This window comes from Lepus europaeus, chromosome 3 (genome assembly GCF_033115175.1).
Source record: "Lepus europaeus isolate LE1 chromosome 3, mLepTim1.pri, whole genome shotgun sequence".
Taxonomy (NCBI): Eukaryota; Metazoa; Chordata; class Mammalia; order Lagomorpha; family Leporidae; genus Lepus; species Lepus europaeus.
The window spans coordinates 106,892,099-106,914,532 of record NC_084829.1 but is presented as its reverse complement, the minus strand read 5'-3'; the positions used below and the strand labels follow the sequence as shown (position 1 = coordinate 106,914,532).

General features: G+C 42.0%; 1 protein-coding gene across 2 annotated transcripts in view; it reads left to right on the top strand.

Moving 5' to 3' along the window:
- Positions 1 to 22,434, top strand: part of SESN1 (sestrin 1) — a 113,864-nt gene that overhangs the window by 70,436 nt on the left and 20,994 nt on the right. Inside the window, exon 1 of one of the 2 annotated variants that reach the window (XM_062186589.1) lies at positions 21,982 to 22,098. The exons of the other annotated variant lie outside the window; for it this stretch is intronic. Coding sequence (XP_062042573.1) covers positions 21,997 to 22,098 — 102 coding nt within the window. The 5' untranslated portion in view covers positions 21,982 to 21,996. Of the gene's footprint in view, positions 1 to 21,981; positions 22,099 to 22,434 lie in introns of those variants that run through there. 2 annotated transcript variants of the gene reach the window in all.

The following is a 22,434-nucleotide window of genomic DNA, read 5'->3' as shown; positions in this document are numbered from 1 at the left end:
ATAATTTTAGGCAGCTGAGAATAGAATATTTTGAGACATGAAAAAGAAGTGCTGGTGCCTCATCTATTGGCACATGGAGAAATCTCCCACTGTCTTTCTCCCCTGCCATACTCTGCATGCATAGGAAGGAAATTATTATTAGCAACCTGAACCATTATTAGCAACCTGTACCTTGACGTCAGTGCTCTGGGCATGGAGCATTGATCATGTCTTTATGGGCCTTCACAGTTCTAAGAAATTTATCTAATACTCTTGTTTCTCCTAGATGCATTCTTCTTATTCTTGATTGTCATTTCTGTCCTTAGACCAAGTCAGGGAGCCCTAGCAATGGCTTTCTGGTCATGGACTAAGGCTCAGATTCTGAGTGTTTCAGAACTAAAGGATCTTGCTCATGCTATTGTTTGTCAGTGGAGATGCAAAGAAAACAAACACATGTCTCTAGGACTCAAATATCTGAAAAGCTATGGGCAAGTGACATTGCCATTTCATTTTTGCTGGCCACCTATATTTGAAGGGACAGGGAGATTTCTAGCAGTCTGAGGGCTGCTTACCTAAATGTCTTAAGAACTTTTGTCAGTCTTCCTATATCCTAGAACCTCAGTGAGAATTTGAAGCAGTTCGGCAAGATAGACTTTAATTCGATACAAATTTATATAGCAAAATAACTTGAACATTTCTTTTCTCACTTCAGAAAAACACACAGACAAATCTGCATGTTATTGGGAGGAAGAAGTGGTTTGGGGGGGGGCAGTGTAGGAAGATAGCCACATTATATATTCAGTATTCACAGTATCTTAAGCAATAATTCACACTCAAGAGAAAGATTTAATAGAAAGAATCATCCCTATTTCTTATAAGAATTTTTCTGAGTAACACAATTGGCATGAATCAAGTGCATTTAATCCGGAGACAGACTTTTTGGTTTAGTTATTGTGTTTTAAATGATGGTTTTCATTGTTCCTAACAGTCATCAGTGGCCAGGAAAAGTCTTTTTAGGAAACAGAGAACTCTGTAATGATTAGGAATCGGAGCTCTCTGAAATTCCTTATAATATGTAACCATTCTTGCTCATGTAGTCCCCCACTTTCTGCTTCCATTATTGCAAATCTTCCATGGACAATAATGTCCTTCAGCAGAGGACAGACAAGTATCCTGAAATCATCTTATATACTATATACACTGAGTAGTAAGAAGTTTAGACTTATCAAATGAAAAATTTAGACTCTAAATCTACATTTAGATTTAGTACTCTAAATGCACATTTAAAAAAAAAAAAGATGGCCGGCGCCGTTGCTTAACAGGCTAATCCTCCGCCTTGCGGCGCCGGCACACGGGGTTCTAGTCCCGGTCGGGGCGCCGGATTCTATCCCGGTTGCCCCTCTTCCAGGCCAGCTCTCTGCTATGGCCCGGGAAGGCAGTGGAGGATGGTCCAAGTCCTTGGGCCCTGCACCCGCGTGGGAGACCGGGAGAAGTGCCTGGCTCCTGGCTTCGGATCAGCACGGTGCGCTGGCCGCAGCGGCCATTGGAGGGTGAACCAACGGCAAAAAGGAAGACCTTTCTCTCTGTCTCTCTCTCTCTCTCACTATCCACTCTGCCTGTCAAAAAAAAAAATTATTTATTTATTTGAGAGGTAGAGTTACAGAGAAAGAGAGAGGCAAAGAAAGGTCTTCCATCCACTGATTCATTCCCCAAATGATTGCAATGGCCAGAGCTGGGATGCCAGCACTGCAGGCTGAGGCTCAGCCTATTATACCACAGCACCAGCCCCAGCCCCTAAATGTGCATTTTTAAAGGTAATATTCAAACTCAGTTCAAAGATACCATCTTTCATGTCACCATATGCCCCATTGTGCAATTCTAGTACCATTTTTTCATCTCTTCAGCAGCAAATTTATTGGAAAGTTTTTGGCATTGTCTTTCTCTGATACAAATAGCTGTGTGTTAGGAGTATTTTAAAAAGAGTCTCTGTCCAAATCACTGCTTCCAGGGCCCAGTCTTTTGTTCTGTGCCAGGTCATGAGGTTGGGGTGATCATTTTTTTAAGTGGGGGATTCTTTGCCACTGTGATACATGCTGCCAAGTTTTCTGTATGACATCAACTAATACTGCTCTTAACAGATTATTTTTTCGGGACCCAAGGTTCCTAGAAGTAGATCCATTTCATTTAGCCCTGTCTCGCTCCAGTATTTGACTGCTCTAGTCTGGAAGACTACTTTTTTGCTTCATGAACTTAATGTAATAGAAAATCATCAGAATGTACTTCATTTCGCATGCATACATGCAAATGTGCCAGAAAGGCTTAAGGTCAAACATGATCCCTAGAGCAAGAAAAAATAAAAATAGCCCTGTTGTAGCTATCATTTTCCCTCTCATTCTTTCCTCTACCCCCAAAAAGCTAAGTGTACGATAGGATTTTTCAAAATTATGGTGGGAAGATAGTCACATATCATAGATTTAACAAAGAGAATGCCATCCACCTGTAACCCCATTCCCTAGAGAGAAATACTTTAGCAATTTGGTCTTTAGATGTAATAAAAATTTATATGGTCTATTAAATTAAAAGCTAAAGCTATAAAACTTCAAGAAAAAAAAGAAAAACTATTTCCAACTTTGAAGTAGACAAAGCTTTCTTAGATGGAACACAGTAATCATTAAGACTTTAAGGAAAACATGGATAAATAGGACCATATCAAAGCTAAAAACTTGTGATCAGGACCATATCAAAGCTAAAAACTTGTGATCGTCAAAAGATGCCATTAGGAAAATGAAAAGACAAGCCACAGACTGTAAGAAAATATTTGCAACACATACATCAAAGTATTTGTATTTAAAAAAAGTGCAAAAAATTCACACAGCAAAAACAGAAATTAAAACAAAAAAAGTGCTCATATTCAGAATATGCAAAGAACACTTACAATCCATTAAATAGACAGCTAACCAACAGAAAAAAATGGGCAGGGCCAAGCAGTTGGTACAGTGGTTAAGGCACTGCTTGGGATGACCACATCCCATATAGGAGTGCCTGGGTTTGAGCCCTAGCTCTGCTTCCATTTCCAGCTTCTTTCTAATATGCTCCCAAGGAAGCAACAGGTAATGGCTCAAGTACATGAATCCCTACCACCCACCCTAGAAGACCCATTATATTGACTAGAATTTTTTAAATTGACCATGCCAAGTGTTGGTGAAGATTTAGAGCAGTTGAGGCCAGCGCCATGGCTCACTAGGCTAGTCCTCTGCCTGTGGCGCCGGCACACTGGGTTCTAGTCCCAGTCAGGGCACAGGATTCTGTCCCTGTCGCTTCTCTTCCAGTCCAGCTCTCTGCTATGGCCCAGGAGTGCAGTGGAGGATGGCCCAAGTGCTTGGGCCCTGCACCCACATGGGAGACCAGGAGAAGCACCTGGCTCCTGGCTTCGGATCAGCGCAGTGCGCTGGTTGCATCATGCCGGCTGCAGCGGCCATTGGGGGTTGAACCAATGGAAAAGGAAGACCTTTATCTCTGTCTCTCTCTCTCTCACTGTCCACTCTGCCTGTCAAAAAAAAAAAAAAAAAAAAAGATTTATTTGAAAGGCAGTATTACAGAGAAAGAAGGAGAAACAGAGAGAGATCTTCCATTCTCTGCTTCACTTCCCAAATAGCTGCAATGGCTGGGACTGGGCCAGGCCAAAACCAGGAACCAGGAACTTCATCTGGGTCTCCCACATGGCTGGCAAGGGTCCACACATTTGGGCCATATTCTGCTGCTTTCCCATGTGCATTAGCAGGGAGCTGGATCACAGTGGAGTGGCTGGGACTCTAAATGGCATCCATAGGGAATGCCAGCATTGCAGATGGCAGCTTAATGTGCTATGCCACAATGCCAGCCCTATGTCAGTTTATTTTTTCCTTTGTGGGGAATGTGGCTTTTCTCTTTTGTGGACTTTAAGATCTTTCCTTTTTCTTGAGATTTTTTTCCATTTTGCTGTATGTGAATTACATTTGTAAATCTTGAAAAAATAAGAATTGGCATTTTTATGGATAGTTCTCAGCCACCATCTCAGAATATTACTTTTAGCGCATTTCTTCTGATATCTCCTTTCAATTATATTTCTATTAGACTTTCTACTTTATCTGTCGTATCTTTTATTTTCTCACTCATATTTTCCACGTCTGTGCTCCATGTGCTACATTCTGGATTTTTTCTTCAGATTTACTTTCTGTTTTACTAGTAATTTTCTCTTCATCTATGCTGAATATACTGCTTATCAATTGAATTCTAAGTTGCAATTATTATAAAAACTGTATTTGATTCATTTTCTTTGTTTTTTTTTTTTTTAAGATTTTATTTATTTGAAAGGCAGATTTACAGAGAGAGAGAGACATTCCATCTGCTGATTAACTCCCCAAATGGCCACACAGCCAGAACTGGGCCAGGCCAAAGCCAGGGGCCAGGAACTTCCTCTGGGTCTCCCATGTGGGTGTTAGGGGCTCATGCACTTGACCATCCTCCACTGCTTTCCCAGGTGCATTAGCAGGGAGCTGGACCAGAAGTGGAGCAGCTGAAACTTGAATCGGTGCCCATATGGGATGCCAGCATCACAGGCAGTGGCTTAACCCACTATGTCACAATGCCAGCCCTGATTCATTTTCAACTCTGATTATTTTTTTGTATTCTCTTGTTCTTTACTGATACTTCCTATTTCTTTTAAAAAATTTTTAAAACACATTGAACTGGTATTCTGTATCTACTAATTCTAATGTTTGCAATTATTAGAGGCCTGAATTGTTGTTTTCTTCTCACCCTCACCAATAGTGCCTTCTTTCATAGTATGTTTCATGATTATAAGTTTATATTCATTGGAATTTTGTCTTCCTCGAAGAGAATTTCTGGCTGGAGCCTGAAGGCCCTAACCGATTCAGTAAATCCTTGCTTTGTTTTTATTTTAAGACAAAGAGTTAATTCAGCCTCCAACTCCTCATGTGTGACTCATCTTAGGTTTTTGAATATTTCAGGAGGATGCCTTCCCAACAAGAATAACAGTGGAAGCAGGCAAATTTTCTCCATTCATTTGTAAGATGGGGTGTTTTTCCCAGTTATTACTTTCATGGAACATTTAGTCCCTGAGAGTTCAGCTTCATGATGGGTTCTCTGGTTTATGGCCAATGCTGCTGTCCGAATTTACTGAGGACCCCTGGCTGCCAGCCTCCTTGCTTACCTTCTCCTTTTGGTCATTTTGTGGCTTCTCAGGATTTCTATTACTTTACCAGTTCAGCCATTTTAAATGATATCTCTTGTAACATATTTCTGGGTGTTTCGTGCTATGAATAGGAATCATGTGTGGAGATCAGTTTTTAAATCCTAAATGTTGGGGCCGGCGCTGTGGTGCAGCAGGTTAATGCCGTGGTCTAAAGTGCCAGCATCCCATATGGGTGCTGGTTCGAGATCCAGCTGCTCCACTTCCGATCCAGCTCTCTGCTATGGCCTGGGAAGGCAGTAGAAGATGGCCCAAGTCCTTGGGCCCCTGCACCCGCGTGGGAGACCTGGAAGAAGTTCCTGGCTCTTGGCTTTGGATCAGCACAGCTCTGGCCATTGCGGCCAATTGGGGAGTGAATCAGCAATGGAAGACCTCTCTCTCTCTCTCTCTGCCTCTCCTCTCTCTGTGTAACTCTGACTCTCAAATAAATAAATAAATCTTTAAAAAACAAACAAACAAACAAACAAAAAAAAAAAAACCCACCCTGAGTGTTAGCACACAGTGCTGTCAGGGCTCCTTAAAGCTTAAGACATGATTTATAACCAATGGCCTCCTTCTACAGTGCTGTCCAAGTTCTTCTTTCTAGCATTTTTTCTGATCCTTCTCCAGTGATTAAATGGTCAACTATCCCTTTTCTCTCTGTTGTTAGTTTAACGGTAGTCCCTATTCCCTTCTAAATTACTGTGGACTAAGAAACCATATATGCAAGCTTGTTATAATTTTCTACCAAGTAAAAAAGTTGTCTTGAAGAAAGGCAAGCCAGGCTTCCTCTGAGCACAGTACACACACTTAGGCATATTAGCTTTGGGGGTTCTATTTTGTGTCTCTCATTCTCACTCCCTTGTTTTTGGTTTTTGTTGTTGTTGTTGTTTTTGTTTTGTTTTGACCTATCCTAGCATCAGTTTATAAGATTGTCAAAAAAGCCAATTTAGATATAGTGCAATATTGCTATGTCAATAGTCAGTGGCTATTTTGGTTAAAATTACTAGTTTTCAAATGTGCAGGAAAACATTCCACAGGGTCTGTATGTGTCATCATTGGGTTTAATTATACCAAAAAAATCACTCTGAATTCTGTCCATATTTTTGTTTATTTCAGAGACAGAGAAATAGATAAACAGAAGGATAGCTACCATTCACTGGTTCACTCCCCAAATGCCCAAAACATCTGGGGCAGAGCTGGGAACTCAATCCAGGTCTCCCATGTATATGGCAGTGACCCCAGTTACTTGAGCTATCACCTGCTGCTACTCAGAGCACACATTAGCAGGAAGCTGGAATTGGGAACTGTCCATTGTGGGTGTTTGGGGAGGGAACCAGCAGGTTGGCACTCTTTGGCTGGCTGGCTATGTCTGCCTGTCTCTCTGCTGCTCAAATAAATAGTTAAATTTTTTGAATGATTATTTGCCAATTTATTTATGTTTTCTTTTACACAAAATATTATATTTTGTGCTAAAAGGCTTTACTCTTTTTCTTTGTTAGATGCAAACCTGTTGCTTTCTTAGTAGTGTCCCATGTGCAAAACCTTTACCTGTTTTTGTGTGGTATGCTGTAGTTATAATTTAGAAGCAAGATAAACATACATCCACAAATATGCTTTTCCAGATCCTTGTATCTGAAACAGAATGTACTTAGCATAGAAGGAACTTATATTTGTGGTTGATATTTGTGGTTGTACCCTGGCAATGCACACAACATAGGCACATCCACAAATAATATAACTGTACCTAAAGCAGAGTGGATGGTTTATATTTTGGAGGTTCAGAGATGGTACTAGCATGGTAAAATGTCAAGTGGTGGAAGATACTTCTGATTCACCAGCTTTTGTGCAGAAGGTAAAATTTTGGAAAACTTCTAAAGGAAGTTATAATACTGTATCTTTAGTGAAACTTTTTTTTTAAAAAAAAGATTTATTTTGTTTATTTGAAAGACAGAGTTACAGAGAGAGAGAGAGAGAGAGAGAGAGAGGTCTTCCATCTGCTAGTTTACACCTTAAACGGCTGCAATGGCCAGAGCTGAGTTGACCCAAAACCAGGAGCCAGGAGCCTCCTTTGGGTCTCCCATGTGGGTGCAGGGCCCCAAGGACCTGGGACATCTTCTGCCACTTTCCTAGGCACATTAACAGGGAGCTGGATTGGAAGTGGAACAGCCAGGACTTAAACTAGCACCTATATGGGATGCTGGCACTGCAGGCCAGGGCCTGAATCAGCTGCACCACAGCGCCAGCCCCTCCTTAGTGAAACTTTAAAAGAGGAATGCCTTCAAGGGTCAGAGCAATGGGTAAAGGTTCAGAAAATCCACAAGTTGGTAAATGAAATAAAAGAAATTGGGGTAGGATTCACAGGCATGAAAAGGGCAGTAGCCAAGGCAAAGTGATATGAAGAAATGTGCTGGAACATTTTTAATTTTGGTAGTGGGCTCGGTGAGGGGCCTATCCAGATTTTCTGGAGCAGGAGAAATGATGAGAATGGTCACAGACGGTGGGTGAGCGGTTAGGTGGGTGAAGGTCAGAGGGGATAGTAAGAAGAGTTTGTGGTCCTTGGGCTTCTCTCCTGATGGGCACACAGTCATTGGCACATCAACGATGAGAAAGGAAACAAAAACATTACCGGGTCACATCACAAAATGCTAATAAGACCATGCCTTTGGAATCAGCTCTGCTTGAGTTTTAACCTTTCACAGTCCCCTTGCTGGCTATGTGTCCTTGGGCTAGGTACTTACCTGTCTCTCTTAGAGTGTTCCATTTCTAAAATGAAGTAAGCAGATACCTAACAGGCTATTAGGAGAGTTAACCAGTTAAAAATATGTGTAAAATGCTGAATAGCACTTGATGCCCACTAACCACAGCATGTTTCAGCTTTTATATTAATATTATGTCTGAAACCATGAAGTATAGCATCTGTTTACTTCTGGAATAAAACTTAGATAAAAATCTGAGTTATTGGTTTTGGAGCTCTCTGTAAATTGGCACTCATTTATCTGACTATTGCATTTAAAAGTCAATTTTCAGCATAACAAGAAATCCTGTTCTGCAAGCCCTTTATCCTTGTTTGTCTTTATGGTTCAAAGTATTCCTCTGTCCAGGTGCCCCTTTAGGAGCAAAAAATTTAAGAGGGTGAATCACTATGGGAAATTATGAGAAGGAAAAGGGAGGAGAAAGGAAGAAGATGCTTAGGAGCTGGAGTTGTGGCTCAGCAAGTTAAGCCACTGCTTACAATGCCGCTGGCATCCCATACTGGAGAGCCAGTTTCAGTCCCAGCTACTATGCCTCCACTTCAGCTGCCTGCTAATGCCCCTGGGAAGGCAGTGGAGGTTGGTCCACGTACTTGGGCCCCTGTACCCAGGTAGAGACCCAGATGAAGTGCCTGTCTCCTGGCTTCAGCCTGGCCCAACCCCAGCCATTGCAGCCATTTCAGGAAGTGAACTAGCAGATGGAAGATCTCACTTTCTATCCTTCTCTCTGCGTCGCTCTGTATTAGAAATAAATAAAATAAATCTTTAAAAAGGAAAGGAAGAAGATGCAAATCTTGCTTTCAAAGAATGTAGACTTGGAAGGAAAAAGAAAAGGCCTGGCACATAGTAAGTGCTGAAGTAGCATTGGCTGAACAAATGTTGAATAAATTGGACTGATGTCTCCTTTAATACAAACAGGGTTGTAAATTTAACCAGTCTTTGATATATGGATCTGACGTCTGCTGATGAAGCATTCAGCAGTATTTGGATGGATACTGTTCTAAATTATTAGAGTTTAAGAGCCCAAAGAAACCCTGAGTGTGGTATGGAGTATCCCTTTCCCAAATGATACATTGAAACTACTTTCTTTTCTTGATTCAAGGCGGCTTTGTTATCTGTTACAACTGAGGATAATGTGGAGGGATGAAGCAAGGAAATCAAATATGAAATAAAAATGAGGGCTCTTCCCCAAACAGGAGTGAATTTTCCCCACCTCTAAGAGTATACAGAGTTCAATAAACCCTTGAGGGAAAATGTTCACAGGTGTGTTACTGACAATATTCTTTAATATTATTAGCAAGCCAAGTTTTATTAGCAAGTGTATGGTGAGTTTAGGAGATACTGACATAATGTTAAGTCAAGATGATCCACTTCAAGTAAATATGTTTAGGGAACTAAAACCAGCTAATGGATTAAGCACTATTTTTTTTTTTTTAAGATTTACTTATTTATTTGAAATTCAGAGTTAGAGAAAGGGAGAGACAGAGAGAGATCTTCCATCTGCTGGTTCATTCCCTGGCCACAAAAGTCAGGGCTGGGCCAGGCCGAAGCCAGAAGCCAGGAACTTCTTCTAAGTCTCCCATGTGGGTAGCAGGGACCCAAGCACTTGTGCCATCCACTGCTTTTCCCAGGCCATTAGCAGGAAGCTGGATCGGAAGTGGAGCAGCAAGGACTCAAACTGGTGCCCAGATGAGATGCCAGCATCACAGGTGGTGGCTTTACCAGCTATGCCACAGCAGTATTTGAAAGTCTGTCAGCCGGCGCCATAGCTCAACAGGCTAATCCTCTGCCTGTGGCGCTGGCACACTGGGTTCTAGCCCTGGTTGGGGCGCTGGATTCTATCCCGGTTGCCCCTCTTCCAGGCCAGCTCTCTGCTATGGCCCGGGAAGGCAGTGGAGGATGGCCCAAGTGCTTGGGCCCTGCACCCCATGGGAGACCAGGAGAAGCACCTGGCTCCTGGCTTCGGATCAGCGCGATGCGCCAGCCGCAGCAGCCATTGGAGGGTGAACCAACAGCAAAAAGGAAGACCTTTCTCTCTGTCTGTCTCTCTCACTATCCACTCTGCCTGTCAAAAAAAAAAAAAAAAAAAAAGTCTGTCAGAGTTCTTGAAAACAAAAAGTAGTTCTTGGAGGTTTCTACAGAAAATATTGGAAATTGCTTCAGAAGACTGAATTTGGCAAGCCAAAGCAAAATTGTAGAAAACTGCTAACTATTGTTTCAGAGTGTTTTTGTGGGTATATTGCAAGTCAAACTCCATCAATTTGAGCAAATACTAAAGTTTAAACTAAACATGACAGTAATAAAATCTGTAATTCCTTAAAAATCTCTTTCAAATCTTCAGAAAAGCTTTTCTCAAAGAAGGATATGTATTATATAGGATCGCACTGTGCAGTGTGTTCAGCTTGCTGGATCCTGTATTTGTCTTGAAGGCTGTATTTTTATGTGCTTAGTTAGGCTCATATTTTATATTTTTGGATCTGGACTGTGGCTTTTTACTCTTGGGTTTTCTCCCCTATAGGTTTTGGAAACCGGGTGTGTGGGAATTTGTTCACAGCAAAGACAAGTATTTCCCACAAAATTCTGTATTTTTACTAAAATAGTATAACCTTTTGATGATAATTTTATGTACTGTCTGACATAAGATGAAATAAACTATCACAACATTATTATAATCTGGTATATTTTGTTAAGGGCTGATGAAGAGATTTATCTGTATCAGTTAGTTGCAAACTAGGACCATCTATCCTGTCTTATATTTTGTTGTGTTCTTCTCTCACACTGTTTCATTAAAAAAAAAAAAATTGGAGGTTGTTCCTCATTGGTGTCTGCAGCAGTTGAGGCATTACCTGTTTGTCTGCTTTGTGATTGGCTGAATGCTGTTGCTAAGCTTATTTTTTTCTTCTTAGGGAAAGTTACAAGTTGAGTGTGACCTATTTGAACTGCATCCTGCTATTTTGATCCCGCTTTGCTCTTTCCCCTGAACTACATTTTTTTCTGGCATCTTTTGAAGTTTAGTTTTTTTTTTTTTTTTTAATCTATCCATTTGTAAACTTAGTGTGCAGTATTTTAAGATTTTAAGGTGTAAATTTTACGTGGGTGATGCACAAACTAAAGTATTGTGGTTTAATTTTTAAAAACTTGGTTGAATACTTGAAAGTTCAATTTATGGACATAAAGCAAGTGCTACTTGTAGATAGCAAATACATTATTTTAAAACCTACTTATTATAAGACTTAAAGCTTATGTGCATATCAATAATAAACTTGTTAATGAGAACAAATCCAAAGAACTTCATTAATTTTTTTTCTCAATTAAAATGTAATGTGATAATAGTTTATTAGGCCAAAGTTTCATGATTTGGGAAAAAGGCTATTTATTGGCCATACTGGCATGTGTGTCACTGAAGATTGAAATTGACTTTATTCACATTTTCCTGGGAAGGCCTCCAAGGATTGATAATCCTTTTGGGTGCAGAGCCAGGTACAAGACAGTTTAGCTCTGGTGGAAGGGGAACTGGTTTGAAATTCAGCCTGTTTTCTTGAAGGCTCTGTTTGGCACTGATGGGAACTTGGAACTAGATTCCCACCCCCCCTCCCACCCCGAATTCTGCAGGAGCCAGTAGCCCTGCTCAGGGCATTCTCTGACCCAAGCCTTCAGTGATAATGCAGAGAGCTACAAACTTGGTTGGATCTTTCAAACCTACAGTGAGTTTAGCATATAGACCATGAGATGCTATGTGAATATGAAACAGTGATCTGCAAATGAGCTTAAAACTATTTTGGTCAGCATGTTCTTTAATAAAACACTATTATCAGAATTCTGATGTATCTACTATCTAAGGCTAGTATTTTATTAATAAATGGTTCCCTTAAGTTCAAACAACAAAATTAAAATAATCATAGTTAATTAGTGACAACAATAGAGGTTATTTCAAATTTTAAACAAACTTGAAATTAAAGGGCAGTGGATTGTAGCCATGGTTTTATTTTTATATTTTTTGGATGCACAGAATCAAGACAGTCTGGATTCACAAATAATAAGTAGTCTTAAATTTAAAAAATTCTTTACCTTGCATAATCAAGATAATCTACAGTTAAATTCATCTTGAAACTTGAACAGAAACATCAAAAGAATTACTAATATCAAACAACTACTTGCATTCTTCATCATAAATGTAAAAATTAAGAAGTGCCAACTGTACAATATACACTAGAGCATTGTAATGAGATGTGCCATCTTTTCCTTTGACATTTACAACACTGACTTATCCTCTTTCAGGAACACATACCTGAGCCTCCCACAGCACTTTTAGCTTCAGTTTTTTAATTTTTTTATTTTATTAATTTGGCAAAGAGACAGAGACAGAGATCTCTCATCCCTTGCTTCACTCCCCAAATGCCCACCACAATCAGGGCTGGACCAAGCCAAAGCCAGGAGCCAGGAACACCCACATGGATGGCAGGGGCCTAACCACTTAGGCCATCTTCTGCTGCCTCCCTTGGGTGCTCAGTAGCAGGAAGCTGGAATAGAGAATGGAGTTGGAACTTGAACCCAGTCACTCTAATATGGGATGCAGGCATCCCAAATGGCATCATAATGGCTATCTCAAATACCCACCCCTTCTCCTGGCACTGTCAAAGGAAAGTACCCACTTGCTGTAACAGTCCATTCACTGAAACAGAGGTAGACAGGTGTAATCTTTTTAAAAAACTAGAGCACAATAACTATTAACAAAACTTATTTATTTATTTATTTATTTGACAGAGTTAGACAGTGAAAGAGAGAGAGACAGAGAGAAAGGTCTTTCTTCCATTGGTTCACCTCTCAAATGGCCACTACGGCCGGAGCTATGCCAATCCGAAGCCAGGAGCCAGGTGCTTCCTCCTGGCCTCCCATGCAAGTGTAGGGGCCCAAGCACTTGGGCCATCCTCCACTGCTTTCCTGGGCCACAGCAGAGAGCTGGACTGGAAGAGGAGCAACTGGGACTAGAACTGGCGCCCATATGGGATGCTGGCGCTGCAGGCGGAGGATTAACCAAGTGAGCCAGGGCGCTGGCCCCAACAAAACTTTTAATAGATGCTTACAGAGATGGTGGAAGAAACTATTTAGCCCAATAGCGGAATTATTAGTAGCATTTGACGGTCTCCATGGGACTTAATATTAAATATTTGCAGGCTATTTTGAAAAAGAATATTCAAATCTAATGCTTCATAATAAAGTATAATTTTGAGCTGCTGAAAATGTACAAGGAAGCCCAGAGTGTAGGAGGATGCAAGTTCTAGTTAGATTAAAGCTTATATCATCAGGAATTATATAAAAGAGTAGAATATAAGAACTGAAACAAAGTTTGAAAGATTGTGAACTTAAATTATCCTTTGGCCGGCGCCGCGGCTCAATAGGCTAATCCTCCGCCTGTGGCACCCCGGGTTCTAGCCCTGGTCGGGGTGCCGGTTCTGTCCCGGTTGCTCCTCTTCCAGTCCAGCTCTCTGCTGTGGCCCGGGGGTGCAGTGGAGGATGGCCCCTTGGGCCCTGCACCCGCATGGGAGACCAGGAGGAGCACCTGGTTCCTGGCTTTGGATCAGTGCGGTGCGCCGGCCGCAATGCGGCCATTGGGGGGGTGAACCAATGGAAAAGGAAGACCTCTCTCTCTCTCTCTCTCTCTCACTGTCCACTCTGCCTATCAAAAAAAAAAAAAAATTATCCTTCATTGTAAATTTGAGGAACTATAGTCTGAAGGGTTTAGTTAGTCAGGAGATTTCCAACCTGAGTTGTTGTTGTTGTGTGTGTATGTGTTTGTATAATTAGGTAATCAACTAGATGACTCCTCAGTTAATTCTCCATAACAGAGTCCCAAGCTATCTTTCAATCTATATGATTTATGTGAGAGGTTAAGTCTAAATCAGACATTACATCTCAATCTCAAGATATTTCTGCTTTTCATGAAATTTAAGAAATTAAATGCAAATATTATCTTCTCCAATTTGTATCATCCAAATGAAATCCTATTTTAGTATTTCTCAATTGTTTGCCAAAAAATAAGAGCACAAAAATTAGGAAAACCATACTCTTACTGTAAATAGAATAATCTTGAATTCTGTCCAAGTTTAAATTCAGTAAAAAGCATAGCCTGTAAAGTGGTATTATCTCTGTGTTTTGAGAGTATGTTTAGCTAAACAGAAAGCTAGCAGTGATAAGCAAAAATAAACATTTTTATTTGTTGAACTCCAGTGCTCTGAATGTACCCACACCCTTTGGGCAAAGGGGAAGCAGCTCATAGAGGCACAGTGAGGATTTGGGAGGACAGTAGATGGGAAACTCGGTGGACAGTCTTTTCTCTTTGTAAGATGCAAAACAACATGCAAGTAGTCTCCAGATGTGGCCTTGGACTTTGTGCCCAGGTTAAAGATCTACAACTTAATACCCTCTTGGAAAATCAGAGACCTCAGGAGGCAAAGAAAGAAGGTGATTTAAAGGATTAAAGAACCTGCAACTAGAAGATTATGACCAAAGAGCTGAGTGGGCGTTGTTGGAGCCCCGCAAGGAGAGCACATGCTGAGAGCTCTGCTCACCGCCTGGCCGCGGCCTCCAGAGGGAGCACCGGGATGCTGGCACAAGCCACAGGGAACTTGATGTATGAATCCTGGAAGATTGTCATTACTATTTTGTTCTTTGAGTCAGAATTATCTTTAGTATGAATAAAGCCTTTAGAATTTTTTAAGAGATTTATTTATTTATTTGAGAGGCAGAGTAAAGCATTTAAAATTCTGTCCTGATTATGCTAGTGACTTATTAGTATGCATTTAGCCCAAACATTTTAACCAGGGGTAAAATCAGTTCTATAAAGGAAATAGAACTTGAGAGTTCACTTCCATCAGGACTGTGGATAAGTTAAAGATAATTGGGGTTGGTTTTAATCTACTCTGAAAAGGTAATTCTTTATATTCTACCTGTGTAACTCCATGTATCTGAAATCATAGGTTACATGTTTATGCCCACAACCAGAAGCAGTATGAGAATTTAAAGAATATTTCATAGATGGTCACATTTTTTAGGTACAAATGAAATGTAGCCCCTGAAAAATTATTTTCAAAATTTTATACTACAGTATATTCAATAGTTTAAGAACTATATTTTACTTGCATGTATTATATATTTTATATATATATATATTCAGTTTTCTCTTCTTGAATTTTTATCAGTATTTCCTTTTCTTAGTTTAAAACCTTTAGTAGCTCCTAAGAACATGTGGTATAGAGTCCCTCCACACTCACCTTCTTCCTGAAGCTCATAATATACCATACTAAATCCATTCCTCTTTTTTTTTTTTTTTTTTTTAACTCAACATTGATCCTGGGGCAGGCATTTAGCCTAGCAGTTAAGATGTCCAAATCCTACATTGGCATTTCTGGATTCCAGTCTCAGCTCTGGTTCCCTGATTCCAGTTTCCTGCTAGTGCAGACCCTTGGAAGCAGTAGTGATGGCTCAAGTAATTGGGCCTCTGCCTGGACCCTGCCTGTGGTCCCCCTGCCCCCAGTTTTGACTTCAGCCTGCCAGCCCTGACTGTTGGAGGCATCTGGGAAGTAAATCAGCAGATGAGAGTACTCTGTCAAGTAAGTAAATAAATTTTAAAAAATCAGCGATGCTGAAAAATAATTAGCCTTCAAAAAGTTAACAATACTTCTAAATGGATTCTCCCACTTAGTTTTGATATCTTGACATTCTCTCCTGTCATTTCACCTTAGATGGCTCTGAGGATATTTAAAGCCAATCTGATTACAAAATGTTCCATGGATCTTGTCAAACAATGGTATGTATACAAGCAGTGTCTGACTTGTGCTCACCTGCCTACTTAACAAGTGATCCATCCTTGCCACTGCCAGAACCCATGCAGCTACTCTCCTGGTGGTGTAGGCACAGAAACATCAGGCCTGGGAGTGGCTGTGGGTTCCCACAGAGAAGCAGGGTAGAGACTCTGAAAAGCAGAAGTTGTTGAGCAGATCTGACCCCAGAACAAGCTGATTCCCACACAAAGCCTGCCTGCACATCTAGTGGCCCTCCAGTCTCTAAAAACGTTTGTCCTAATTGCCTGTATCTTCAAAAACAATATTGGACTTGAAATTTGTTATTATGTTTTCAGTTGATTCAAGGATTTTGTTGTTATTTGTTTTTTAATGGAAATATCTCTTGATAGTTCTTCCATTCAATATCTAACTTTTTGAGGGCCTGCTTTGTGCTAGGCACTGGGCATTGGAAATACAGCAGTGAACAAAGAAGCAAACATTCTGATTTTATGTGACCTACATTCTGTTAAGACAAACTAAATAAATAAATATGAGATACCAGTCCCTTATGATAAATACTGTGATTCAGTTCAAGAAACCTGCTTTCTTCCTAAAGCCTACCACCTATTCTAAGAAGTATGAGGTAATGCTAGGAACACTTAGAAGATCCAGTGGACTCTGGTAAGATTGTAAAGGAGCTAAGAAAAGCCAGGGTCACCAAGGGCATGTAGAGAGACCCTGGGAGGAGAGACAGAGATAGAGAAATGGAGGTGAGATGCTCTCAAAGACCAAGGATCACCTATTCTGAGATTTCTTCCTTATTTTTAAGAATCAAATCTCACCTTGAGAATAAACAGAGGAGATAAATTTTACTTTCTTACTGCCCTCTTTTCATGCCTCCATAATCAAGAACTTAGGCTAATACAGAGTTATCAAAAATTTTTAAGATATATGTTCATTAAAGGAACCAACCTGGAGTAATGACAGCTGCTTTGGGTTCAGACAAACCTAGGTTCTAATCCTAAGCTGCATTTAATTTCATAACCTTGGACAAGCTACCCATGCCTTATAAGTTTCTGTATCAATTTGTAAAATGAAAACAATTAGATAGATCTGCTTTATGCATGTAAAGTGCTTAGTGTCTGATAGGCAGGAGTTGATGCATTACTGGTCTTAATATAATCAACCTGGAAAAACCTGATCACTGTTTAGTACACTGGTTTTTTAAAGTCAAAGTAATATTCTAATTTAAAACCAGACTTTGGCCGGCGCCGCGGCTCACTAGGCTAATCCTCCGCCTTGCGGCGCCGGCACACCAGGTTCTAGTCCCGGTCCGGGCACCGATCCTGTCCCGGTTGCCCCTCTTCCAGGCCAGCTCTCTGCTGTGGCCAGGGAGTGCAGTGGAGGATGGCCCAAGTGCTTGGGCCCTGCACCCCATCGGAGACCAGGAGAAGCACCTGGCTCCTGCCATTGGAACAGCGCGGTGCGCCGGCCACAGCGTGCCTACCACGGCGGCCATTGGAGGGTGAACCAACGGCAAAAGGAAGACCTTTCTCTCTGTCTCTCTCTCACTGTCCACTCTGCCTGTCAAAAAAAAAAAAAAACTTTTTGGAATACTGCTTATTTATAAATATGCATGGTGGCCCATATTTCTAAGTTGCATGTAGAGATTTCAACACTGCATTTCTAAAGGAAGAAATCTCAAAGGAGAGGATGAGACCAAAGGTGTGTCAACATTTTTGCTTCTTTAAAGTAATAGACCTCTAAAAATTAAATTGAAGAAGTGGAAAAAGTAGAGAGTAAATAAGAGAATATAAAGCTCAGTGCTAAAAGGATCTTAATGTACCCAAAACATGATGTTGAAAAGGAAAAAAAGTGCTTCGCAGACAAACTGTATATATAAAAACAGGAAGATAATGAGCTGGGGGGAAAAATCTTGACAAAATTAGTAAGCAGAAGTAAGCTTGTAAGCCAGTATGTATTTCTAAATGAAATGTTTTAGGTAACAAGAGGGTTTTTTTTTTTTTTTCCCCCAAGAAAATGGCTAAGCCACAGAAACCTAACAAATCCCATTCCCATTCTTTTTTTTTTTTCTTTTCCTTTTTTTTTTTTTTAAAGATTTATTTATTTGAAAGAGTTACAGAGAGAGGCTGCACTAGAGAAAGAGAGAGAGAGGTCTTCTATCCACCAGTTCACTCCCCAAATGACCACAGTGGCCAGAGCTGAGCTGATCCAAAGCCAGGAGCTTCTTCCAGGTCTCCTACATGGGTGCAGGGGCCCAAGGACTTGAGTCATCTTCTACTGCTTTCCCAGGCACATTAGCAGAGAGCTGGATTGGAAGTGGAGCAGCCAGGACTTGAACCGGCGCCCATATGGGATGCCGGCGCTGCAGACTGGAACTTTAACCCACTATGCCACAGCGTCGGTCCCTCATTTCCATTCTTAATCAAGGAGTTTTGGGGGTTAATAGCTGAAACCATTGCCAGGTGTTTTTAGAACAATTATTAAATATTCTGATTTCAATGAATAAATGTGTGAATCTTTAGCACTTAATGTAACTCTTTAATGAGAAACTTAAAGGTTTCACATGTAGTCCATAAGAGCATGATTATGCTGTTTAGCCTGATTAGTATTCTTTCTACCAAAATATATCTATTTCTTTTCACAAGCTGATCATCTGTTTTAGAGACCAAAAGGGTTCAGGGAAGCCACTTAGCCAGGAGAGCAGATAGCTTGAAATCTATCTCCTCAATTTCAAAAACAAGTTTAAGGGAAGGCATGCTTGCCTCCCTCAAGGAACAGAGTGCTTGCTATAACTCCAGAAGGTACCATCATCCCACACCTGACTCAGTTCCCATTGTTCTTCAGGCCACCCTCTTGCCTGGATGAGATTGCCTCCAAAAAGTCTCCCCACCCACCTCCAGTTTTGCCCCTTCCCACAAATTTGTCTAAACTTTAGCTGAAATGCAAATGTGGTGCCACCCTACTGGTTAAAGGTGAGCTTCAGCAATTCCCACCGTCCTTAAGAATTAAAGTCATATTCCTTAATGCAGCTCCAACATGGTTCAGGTTGTTACTGCTTAACCTTTACCTCAACTCCTTCCATGACTCTGCTTCAGACCCAATGAACTCCCTTTATTTAGCCTTCCTAAAGAACCACACTCTTTCTCCTGTCTCTGGGCCTTTGCACATGCCGGATCCATTGCTTAGATCACTATCTCTACTTTCCCAAGCCTTCCTCTGATTCTCTTACCAAGACCTCGATACTACTACTAATCCTGTAAGCTCCAGCTCACGTCTCTTCCTCCAAGAAGCCTAGCTTGAACCACCATTGCAACTCAGGACTCCCCTAATGTTTCATAATTTTCTGCTGAGAACAAGTCATTTGGTAGCACTCTGCTTTTTAAATACATGCACCGCTTCTTACTGAAGAAAATAAGGCGGAGAGTATTCCTGGGAAGAACAGATGCAGGCATAGTAAACCTCACTTTGATCTGAATATGTGGTCCAAAACATTTTCATAGTCAAGGAAATGTTTCCGAATTACTGTTACTTCTTGGATAAGATGTTAGAATTATTCCTTAAAGAAAATGTTGAAAAAGCAGGCTCTGTCAAATAGCTGCTGGTCTGTTCTGCAAACCTGTGATCTGTGTCTAAAGCATATCCTTTCCAGTCCCTGCTGTGTTTGCCATGTCAGCAGTGTGCCTGGATGTGCCCAGTACTGGTTGTTGATAAGAGTAGGACCTGTGGCTACTCCAGAAGTAAAATCCTTGGAAAATACAAAATGTTTAATTGAACGTGGAAGAAAACATTTCCAGAAGTGAAATCCACACGGTAGTATTTACAGGCCAATTAATACATTTGTTGGAACTCTTGGTTACTATAGATTTATTTGGAAGCAACCTTTTTATGTTGGAGAATAGAGTGACTAGTTCACAAACTGCTGAATGCAAGAGAGCAGAAATTAGTACTCTTTGAAGTATTTAGGTCAGTCTTTATAGAGCCATAAAGGAATCTTGACATTTAATGGCTTGAAGGTTCTTAGTAAACCACTGAATTAGAATATAAGTTAAAATCAAGTTTCTTTTCATGTAAGGCAGCCTTAAAGCAAATAATAGATTGAAACTTCTGGGAAAGGGAAAATCCTAATTGGAGCTGCTTCTACAATTTCAGTATATCTGAAATGTTCCATCAATATTTATCAAGCTCTAAGTGTTAGACACGTCCCTATGTACACAGTTAGCAGTTTTAACTTGCATCACATCATTTTAAGCCACCTTTGGGTCAGCGGAAGGCCTCTGTCCCCATTGCTTCTCATTAGGAACTAAGGAGGTAAGCATTCTCCATTTTGCAAATGTCATGACTTTAATGTCACAAACAAGGTTATGCCCTACTAGACAATTAGAACTATGCTATTCCCTTGGAAAATGAAATCACAGCTCAATTCTTCTGGACCAGAGTCATCATTTTTCCTATACTTCCCTCTTTTTCTATCTAGTATTTTATAGCTGAGAGTCCCATATAACCAGTGCATTTATGTTTGCAAGTTATTAATTTACAACCAGTTTATCTTGGAGGGTAATGTCATATGGCTACAAATTGGATGATTAACTGGGTTTGTTTGATTCTGTATTTGTTTATGGCTGAGTGGGCATTTGATTAGACTGTTTATTTTATAGCCTTTTCTTCTATGTTAACATTAACCCCAAATTGCCTCTCTTAACCAATAAAAACTGGGGGTGCTTTAGCCATTTAAAAAAAGCAGTTTATAAGAACAGGTAACAGGCCCACGCCATGGCTCAACAGGCTAATCCTCCGCCTTGCAGCGCCAGCACACCAGGTTCTAGTCCCGGTTGGGGCGCCAGATTCTGTCCCGGTTGCCCCTCTTCCAGGCCAGCTCTCTGCTATGGCCCAGGAAGGCAGTGGAGGATGGCCCAAGTGCTTGGGCCCTGCACCCGCATGGGAGACCAGGAGAAGCACCTGGCTCCTGGCTTTGGATCAGTGCGATGCGCCGGCCGCAGCGGCCATTGGAGGGTGAACCAACAGCAAAAAGGAAGACCTTTCTCTCTGTCTCTGTCTCACTATCCACTCTGCCTGTCAAAAAAATAAAATAAAATAAATAACAGGTAACATTTATTTATCTTGATGAGATACATAACCATTTTTAACTTGCTGAGTTACAAGTATGACCATTCAAGAGCTAAAAGAGTAACTTAGTCTTCTCTGAGACATTGTAACATCTTGCTCCCAAGACTGAAACTTATTTTCAAGTCCTGGTTCAGTGTCTGTCAGTTTTTATTGCTTTAAACTTCATTTGTTTCCTTCTCTCAGAAAGTTCCAACCCTTTTGTTCTGACTCAGCATGTAAGCTTTGGAAAACACAAGGGCAAACCTGCAAAAAAGAGATGTAATTCAGGGTTTATTTAAAAAAAAAAAGTCAATAGAGCTACTTAAATAGTGTTGACACAGAACCTGAGAGAAATGGATCCAACTCTGTCAATTATGTGAGCTGTTTTATAATCTAGATTTTTCCAAAGTCCTCATCAGATTTCAGAGAGAGAAATGCTTTCTTTATAACCTAGGGCATTCATGAAGGAATATGAGAAACTGTAAAGCCTTCGAATAAACTTAGGGCGAGAAAAGCCAACTCAAGAGATCTCAGAGAGGCATATCATGTAGGAGAGTGATATTTATAGTTTCGAAACAGCCTACCAAACATAAACTTTACATCGAATTTAGGCGACGGGCCCATCCAGCGTAGTCTGGGCATTGCTGGGAAGGAAGCAGGAAAGCAACGCTCGTTGACGACAGTTAGAGGGGACAGGGTTGTCCTGTGCTGCTAGGGTCAGTCCAGAAGCTAGTTCTTATTTGGCTCCAGGTGAACCTGATGGCTCACTGCACCTGCCAGCCTCGGTGCAGTCTCCCCTCCCGACCCACCAAGCCTGTTGCCGACCTGAAAATTAGCTCCCGGCCGGGAGCAGGGCCCTCCAGGTTGTTTTTCGCTCAGCGGCGTCAGACCACCCACCGCCTCCCGCGCCGGGGGGGAGGGGCTCTGCGGCGCCGCGAGCCCCCATTGGCGGGCGTGGCCGCCAGGGTGGCGGAGTGACGGGCGCGGGGCGGGACCGCGCGGCTTGTTTGTCGGTGCCGTCCCGCCCCCTCTCCGTCCGCGCCGACTGAGGCGCTGCAGCCCGGAGTCGCGGCCCGACGCCCCGCGCTCGCCTTCCCCGCGCGCCCGCGGACGTCCCTGCGCCGACATGCGCTTGGCCACCGCCGCGAACGAGGCGTACACGGCCTCGCTGGCCGTCTCGGAGCTGCTGAGCTGCAAACAGTGCGGCGGGGGCCGCGGCCAGGACGAGGTACCCGGGCGAGGGGCTGGTGGGCTGGGTGAATGGGCGGGCGGCCGGCCGAGGTGCCGGGCTGCACGGAATTCGCGGCGCTCCCCCGCGGCCGCACGGAAAACGCCCCCAGAGGAGACGGGCGCCGGGAGAGGGGCAGGGGCAGGGCAGCTGGCGGTGGTGGGAGGACCGTCCCCACCGGAGCCGGCCCCGGGCACATCAGCCGCCTCAGTCCTGCCAGCGGGAGCCTCCGAGAGGCAAACGTCGTCCCCCGTGCAAGTCTCCGCAAGCCCGGGCCCGCGACGTGCCGCGGCGGCGCAGGGCAGCCTGTGGATTCCGCCTGGGCCCTCGCCGCCT